At 45.4% G+C, this 8327-nt stretch overlaps 1 protein-coding gene across 1 annotated transcript in view; it reads left to right on the top strand.

The window, feature by feature from the left end:
* CECR2 (cat eye syndrome chromosome region, candidate 2) overlaps positions 1 to 8327 on the top strand; it is an 87341-nt gene that overhangs the window by 64242 nt on the left and 14772 nt on the right. Inside the window, exons 9-13 of the mRNA XM_011945660.1 lie at positions 4497 to 4626; positions 5930 to 5967; positions 6054 to 6145; positions 6405 to 6531; positions 7597 to 7985. Of these exons, the coding sequence (XP_011801050.1) occupies positions 4497 to 4626; positions 5930 to 5967; positions 6054 to 6145; positions 6405 to 6531; positions 7597 to 7985 (776 nt within the window). The remainder of the gene's footprint in view (positions 1 to 4496; positions 4627 to 5929; positions 5968 to 6053; positions 6146 to 6404; positions 6532 to 7596; positions 7986 to 8327) is intronic.

Genomic DNA, 8327 nt, shown 5'->3' with positions numbered 1-8327 from the left:
CGGGAGGCTGAGGCAGGAGAATGGCGTAAACCTGGGAGGCGGAGCTTGCAGTGAGCCGAGATCGCGCCACTGCACTCCAGCCTGGGCGGCAGAGCTAGACTCCGTCTCCAAAAAAAAAATTATGATAGCCGGGCACAGTGGCTTACACCTGTAATCCCAACACCTTGGGAGGCTGAGCTGGGCGGATCACTTGAGCTGAGGAGTTCAAGATCAGCCTAGCCTACATGTCGTCACCCTGTCTCTACTAAAAATACAATAATTACCCCAGGCATGGTGGCATATACCTGTAATCCCAGCTACCCAGGAGGCTGAGGCACGAGAATTGCTTGAACCTGAGAGGCAGAGGCTGCAGTGAGCTGAAATCACACCACTGCACTCCAGCCTGGGTGAGAATCTGTGGATCTCGACACACTGTTCCTAAAATTCATATAAAAGAGCGACGGGCCTTGTTTTTTTGTTTGTTTTTGAGATGGAGTTTTGCTCTTGTTGCCCAGGCTGGAGTGCAATGGCACGATCTCGGCTGACTGCAACCTCCGCCTCCAGGGTTCAAGCAATTCTCCTGCCTCAGCCTCCCGAGTACCTGGGATTACATGCATGCACCACCACACCTGGTTAATTTTGTATTTTTATTAGAGACCAGGTTTCTCCATGTTGGTCAGGCTGGTCTCGAACTCCTGACCTCAGGTGATCTGCCCGCCTCGGCCTCCCGAAGTGCTGGGATTACAGATGTGAGCTACCGCGCCCGGCCGACAAAGGACCTTGTATAGCCATGATAACTTACTAAAACAATACGATAGGGGCAATCATTATGCCACATAATGAGAGCAAATCTGCAGTGATTGAGAGAGAATGGTGTTGGCACAGAGATAGACAATGAGACCAGAAACAGACCTTGAGAGAGAATATGGGTTTTTCAGAAACAGCGCCAGGTGTGGTGGTATGTGCCTGTAGTCCCAGCCACTCAGGAGTCTGATGTGGGAGGATCCCTTATACACAGGAGTTCGAGGCTGCAGTGAGCTATGTTCCTAGCAGAGCGAGACCCCTGTCTCTCGGGGAGGAACCAGGACACTTGTTCATTTATAGAGAAAAAATTTAAATCCCTACTGCTTATGTAAGTTCCAGATACACTAAAGGCCAGAACCTTTCTGAAGAAGTTGTAAATGACCATCTTTAAGATACTGGGATAGAAAACAATTTTTTTTTTTTTTTTTTTGAGGCGGAGTCTCGCTCTGTCGTCGGGACTAGAGTGCAGTGGCCGGATCTCAGCTCACTGCAAGCTCCGCCTCCCAGGTTCGTACCATTCTGCCTCAGCCTCCCGAGTAGCTGGGACTACAGGCGCCCGCCACTACACCTGGCTAATTTTTTTCTTTTTTTTTTTTTTTTTTTAAGTAGAGACCGGGTTTCACTGTGTTAGCCAGGATGATCTCAATCTCCTGACTTCGTGATCTGCCAGCCTCGGCCTCCCAAAGTGCTAGAATTACAGGCGTGAGCCACCGTGCCTAGCCTGATTACATTATTTATTTTTAAACGTACATGTGGCAGAAACACCATTAGCAAAATAAAACAACAAATCACAGAGTAAAAGAACATAATTTTAACACTTATCAACGGAGACTTACTTATTATTTAAAGCATTTCTCCAAATCAGTAAGAACTCTAATAATCAATAGGCACAAAGACAAAGTAACAGGAAATATACAGAAGAGAGCACTAACTATGCAGTAGTAGACGTGAAAACATGTTGAGTATCACTGCATTCAGGAAGATGCACATGGAAACATTTCAAAAGTGTATGTAACATCTGTGAGTTTGGCTAATATGCAAGTATTTTATCATACTAAATGAATGTGAGGTAAATGAAATTGCTATTTAGAAAGTAGATATAGGCCGGGTGCAGTGGCTTACGCCTGTAATCCCAGCACTTTGGGAGACTGAGGCACGTGGATCACTTGAGGTCAGGAATTCGAGACCAGTCTGGCCAACATGGTGTGAAACCCCGTTTCTACTAAAAATACAAAATTAGCCGGGCGTGGTGGTGCATGCCTGTAATCCCAGCTACTCGGGAAGCTGAGGCAGGAGAATCGCTTGAACCCAGGAGGCGGAGGTTGCAGTGAGCCGAGATTGCGCCATTGCACTCCAGCCTGAGCAACAAGAGTGAAACTCTTGTCTCAAAAAAAAATTAGCCAGGCATGGTGGCTGACACCTTTAATCCGAACTACTTGGGAGGCTGAGGTGGGAGAATCCCCTGAACCTTGGAGGTGGAGGTTGCAGTGAGCCGAGATCGTACCACTGTGCTTTAGCCTGGGCAACACAGTAGGACTCCGTCTCAGAAAAAGAAAAAAAAAAAAGTAAATACAACCTACAACCTTTTGAACAGCACTTTTTTTTTTTTTTGAGACCGAGTTTCGTTCTTGTTGCCCAGGCTGGAGTGCAATGGAACAGTCTTGGCTCACCACAGCTTCCGCTTCCTGGGTTCAAGTGATTCTCCTGCCTCAGCCTCCCAAGCAGCTGAGTTTACAGGCATGTGGCACCACACCCAGCTAATTTTGTAGTTTTAGTAGAGATGAGGTTTCTCCATGTTGGTCAGGCTGGTCTCAAACTCCAGACCTCAAGTGATTCCAGACCTCAGGTGATCTGCCCACCTCGGCCTCCCAAAGTGCTGGGATTACAGCGATAAGCCACGGCGCCTGGCCCTGGACAGCACTTTTTAAAAAATTCTGTAACCTCTTTGCAAATGATGGACACCCCTTTGACACAAAGTGCCTGATGAAGTTTACATATATACTTTTTACTTCTATCTGGTAATTCTGCTGCTGGATTCACATCTGAGAGAATCCTTACACACATGCTTGAGAAGATATGTTTTAAAATAACTTTGTTGATACATTGTTTACAAATTTCTAAAATTGGAATCAAGGAGAATAATGGATCGTTAAGGTGTGGAATAATCATACCATGAAATACTTATTAACTTATTAACATTAATAAGACAAAATGTTTAAGATTTGACACGTTGGGGGATACATGGGTATTCATTAATTTACAGTTTTCTTTATGGTTGAAATTGTTTTTTTTTTCCAGAAAAAAAAAAAAGTTGGTTTAGAAAGTTGTAGAGGTTGAAAAAGAAAGAAAAATAATTTTTAAAATTTTAAAATTTTTCTTAAAAATTGGTAATAACAAACTTCCTTTCATTGATTAAAGGAGAAATAGATTAGCATCACAAATGAAAATAATTTAGGAACAAAAACTCAGGTCAAATGTAACCCAACAGGGATCGTGTCTTGCTCACAGCAGTAGGCAGACAAGGATCCTATCCCTTGTGGAACAGAAGCGAGAACTGGGGAAGAAAATAGAGGCTCAGGCCGGGCGCCGTGACTCACTCCTGTAATCACAGCACTTTAGGAGGCCGAGACGGGCGGTTCACCTGAGGTCAGGAGTTTGAGACCAGCCTGACCAACATGGAGCAACCCCGTCTCTACTAAAAATAAAAAATTAGCTGGGCGTGGTGGTGCACACCTGTAATCCCAGGTACTTGGGAGGCTGAGGCAGGAGAATCACTTGAACCCAGGGGGCAGAGGTTGTGGCGAGCTGAGATGGTGCCATTGCACTCCAGCCTGGGCAATGAGAGCAAAACTCTATCTCAAAAAAAAAAGAAAAAGAAAGAAAAGAAAATAGTCTCTGTGCTGGCTTCTCCTCCCTTCCATCTTTGTGCCTTGCTGTCTGGCAGTCTCATTTTTCTCCTTGTCTCTTTTCTTTGGCCCCTACCTCCTTGTTCCCTGCAAGTGGTAAGTGCTCCATCAGGCTGGGAGTGGAACGCCAAGTGTGCTGCTCATGGCTGTGGCTGGGAGCCAGGGAAAAAATCATCCCTGCCTTCCAGCTCCTTGCCAGTCCCAGCTAGCATCTTTCCCCTCTTCCCAGCCAAATTCCCACTGGTGGCAGGGCCTGCTGCTTGCTGTAGGCGTGGGGTGGGGAGCAGACCATTGCTCGCATGGATGCCTTCGTAAACACAGAACGTGAAGAGCTGGGGCGTGCATTTAAAATCCTGTGTGTGTGTGGACTGAGAGTCTGGTCCTAAAAAAGGATTTGCGGATGTTGCTTTTTTTAGGTAAAAGATCAGAATGGCCTCAAGTAATCCAAGAAGATAGTCCTCATTCAACCTTGTACTTTTTCCTTTTTCTTCAACTGCCATTCTGTTTTTTTCTGCCTTGCTCCCTTCCCTCCTGCCCACCCTGTGCCTGCCCTGTCACCTTCGTTCCCCACCTCGAACTCAGTGTGAGTGAGGAAACAGGTTCAATTAGTTAGTTTACCCATGTCTGAAAGCATTCCATCTGTAGAAACATCCTAATTACCCAAGAGAGGGTGGCACAGGGAGCAGAAGTTGCTTCATAATCCTGCTTTGGTGGCCTGGTGTCTTCCTTCTCTCACAATGATGAAGGAACTTGCCACGTCAGCGTCTGGAGTGTGCTAAGCTCACTCAGCCTTTGTGTTCATTGTAGATCGAGCGAAGAGGAGAAAGCTCAGGGAAGAAAGGGCATGGCTGCTGGCTCAAGGGAAGGAGCTCCCTCCAGAACTTTCCCATCTGGACCCCAGTTCCCCCATGAGAGAGGAAAAAAAGACTAAAGACCTGTGAGTATTTAGTAACAACAGCAACAGTAGCAACTGGTAGCATTTATGAAGGACTCAGGCACTTTCCCCATGTCATCCTCAGAACAGCCCTGGTGGGTAACATTGTCACCACGTGCCAGTGCACGGGGCGGGCCCTGCACTCACAACTGACCCCGGTGCACTTCCTCAGGCACACACAGACATGCCTGGCTACCCCAGCCTGTGACACTCTTGCTGCCACACTCTGTGGGAGCAGAAGTAAGACTTAACACTAAGCTCTTCATTCCTCATCCCCTTAATTTAATGAAATCAGAATCTGATTATTATGTAAATGAGCTCCTTGGAAATGTGAATAGCAGTTTTATCTTTTTGAGGTTATTACTTCCCATGACATTACTAGGTACCGTGTGTCTTTACTCCTTACTGAAAATTCAAGAGGCTAATACACATTCAGTGTTCAGGAGCTCATTTATCGTATGCTTTTTTGGATTAAAAGTAAAATAAAACCTGGTTAAGAATGTGCTATAGGCCGGGCTCACGCCTGTAATCCCAGCACTTTGGGAAGCCGAGGCAGGCAGATCACCTGAAGTCAGGAGTTCGAGAGCAGCCCGGCCAATATGGTGAAACCCCGTCTCTAATAAAAATTTTGTTTGAAATTAGCCGGGTGTGGTGGCACATGCCTGTAATCCCAGCTGCTCGGGAGGCTGAGGCAGGAGAATCGCTTGAACCTAGGAGGCGGAGGTTGCAGTGAGCCAAAATCGTGCCACTGCACTCCAGCCTGAGTGACAAGAGTCAGACTCTGTCTAAAAGAAGAAAAAAAAAGATTGTGCTGTAAAGCCTGGGCAACATGGTGAAACCTTACCTCTACCAAAAATACAAAAATTCGCCAGGCATGGTAGCACACACCTGTAGTCCCAGCTATTCAGGAGGCTAAGATGAGAGGATCACTGGAGCCCAGGAAATCGAGGCTGCCGTGAGCTGTGATCACGCCACTTCACTCCAGCCTAGGCGACAGAGCAAGATCCTGTCTCAGAATAAGTGAAGAAATAAAGAATGTGCAATTAAATAACCGGCATTCTATCTGGATCATCCAGCAACCCCCCATTTTGTAGATGAGGGAAGTGAAATTCCCGGTTTTACTAAGGTCCACTGTCCCTCATTTTGTATTTCTAGGAGTGTTATTAGTATCACAGGCTCATCTAAACCACACTATTAGGACTATTCCAAATCTTACTTCAGTCAAGTGTGTCTGCGATAGACCTGAGAGGACTCAGGAGAGAAGGTGGTCAGAGTTACTATTAATTTCTTATTTTATGATTTACAGCTTTGAGTTGGACGATGATTTCACTGCTATGTATAAAGGTTAGTTCCCATTCTCCACTGTTCCGTTTGTGATGCACATTTTCCTCTGTGCGTGTGTTAATAAAGATCTCTTCTCTGGCTCTCAGTTCTAGACGTGGTAAAGGCTCACAAGGATTCCTGGCCCTTTTTGGAACCTGTGGATGAATCTTATGCCCCTAACTATTATCAGATTATTAAGGTAGAAGTTGTCTTTGCAGTAATGCCTACTATAGTGTGTATATCTTTCTTGGGTTTTGTCATTTGTTTCTTGTTTCATGTATATATTTTTGATATATTTTTCTTTTCAACTGTTGAAAGTTCATGTCATGTTTTTCGTTTTCTCTGTTATTCGTTACAGAACAGCATTGCTGAATCCTCACTCTCTCTCCGTCTCTCTCTCTCTGAAATGTTTTGCTCTCAGCATATTTTAACTATAAAGAGTTATGTGTCTCATTTAGGCCCCCATGGATATTTCCAGCATGGAGAAGAAACTGAATGGAGGTTTATACTGTACCAAGGAGGAATTTGTAAATGACATGAAGACCATGTTCAGGAATTGTCGAAAGTATAATGGGGAAAGTAGTGGTAAGCGGGGAAGGAGTTTGTGCTAGATACATATCTGTAATCAAGAATAAAATGCCTTCTCTTTTATAAATACACGTCCCAGTGACTTTTCTGTAGGACAGTGAGCAGAATGTGTATGAAAAGTCATGGGATTGACCATTCTAGCCACTTACCACAGTATCTGCCAGGGACTCTCCTGCCCCGCAGGACAAGAGAGTGCAGCTGGCACCTAACTGGCTCATCCTGCAGACCAGTCTGGTTCTGGATAATACTGTGTGTGCCTCTTTAACCATGGACGGGACTGACACTAGATAGAGCTGACTCTTCAACCATCTGGAGAAGCTGGCGTAGTAGATCTCTAATATCAAAGTAGAAATGGCTCCTCCTACTTTGGGTCATTTATGCATTAACTCAAAATGCCCTGCTTAAAAACAGCAGATTCAGCCATTTTTTATTTAGTATTTCTGCAGTTTAGCCTTGAAGTAAATTTTTACTGGCTTTTTTTTACTTATTTACTTATTTACTTACTTTGAGACAGGATTTCGCTCTGTCACCCAAGCTGCAGTGCAGTAGCGCAGACATGGCTCACTGCCACCTCAAATTCTTGGGCTCAAGGGATCCTCCTCCCTCAGTCCCAAGTAGCTGGGACTATGGGCATGCACCACCACACCTGGCTAATGTTTTCTTTTTGGTAGGGACGGACGTCTCGCATTCTTGCCCAGTCAGTCTGGTCTTGGAACTCCTGGGCTCAAGTGATCCTCCTGCCTTGGCCTCCCAAAATGCTGGGATCACAGGCATCAGTTACTGTGCTCAGCCTGGTTTGATTTAATAGTCCTGGAGGCCCTGTCCCAACCATACAACCTTGGGCATCTTAGAATAGAAACCATGTCTGCTTCATCTTGCATCCATAGCTCTGCAATATAATGTGCCCTAAAGGTGAATTAAACTCAGTTTACCCAGGTTGCATCTTTTATTTATTAGAATTGTCTTTTGTGACATATAGTAGGTCAGTTTCTATAAACTATAGTTTCTATAAACAGTGTCTGTAAACTATACCTAGAAGTCAATCCTCCTGTCTTCCTATAGAGTATACCAAGATGTCTGATAATTTAGAGAGGTGTTTCCATCGGGCCATGATGAAACATTTTCCTGGTGAAGATGGAGACACAGATGAAGAATTCTGGATTCGAGAGGATGAAAAGCGGGAGAAGAGACGGAGTCGGGCTGGGCGAAGTGGTGGGAGCCATGTTTGGACCCGCTCCAGGGACCCAGAAGGGCCCAGCAGGAAACAGCAGCCTATGGAGAATGGAGGAAAGTCGTTGCCCCCCACACGCCGAGCCCCCTCTTCTGGGGACGAACAGAGCAGCAGCTCCACACAGCCCCCGCGGGAGGTGGGCACTTCCAATGGCCGAGGCTTTTCTCATCCCCTGCATTGCGGTCGAACACCCAGCCAGGCATCCTTTTTAAACCAGATGGTAAGGAACCTGGTTTGTGAGTTCACAGGAATGTAAAGGCCATTCAGTTGGTACTTCCTACAAAATACTTCTGTGTATGGGTGAAATCTTTTTCCCCCGTGAGTCCTTCGTTCATTTTATTTTATGTTATTTACTTTTTAGTAGAGACACAGTGTTACTATGTTGCGTAGGCTGGTCTCAAACTCCTGGCCTCAAGCAATCCTTGCACCTCAGCCTCCCAAAGTGCTGGGATTATAGGCATGAGCCGCTGTGTCCAGCCCTTCCTTTATTCTAAATCCTCCCTTTCTCTCTGAATTATGTATTCTCAATGTGGGCAAAAATTGGGATAAAAAAATATATAGG

The sequence above is a fragment of the Colobus angolensis genome, unplaced genomic scaffold (genome assembly GCF_000951035.1).
Source record: "Colobus angolensis palliatus isolate OR3802 unplaced genomic scaffold, Cang.pa_1.0 Scaffold242, whole genome shotgun sequence".
Taxonomy (NCBI): domain Eukaryota; kingdom Metazoa; phylum Chordata; class Mammalia; order Primates; family Cercopithecidae; genus Colobus; species Colobus angolensis.
The sequence above is the reverse complement of the archived record's forward strand: the minus strand, read 5'-3'. Positions and strand labels throughout refer to the sequence as shown.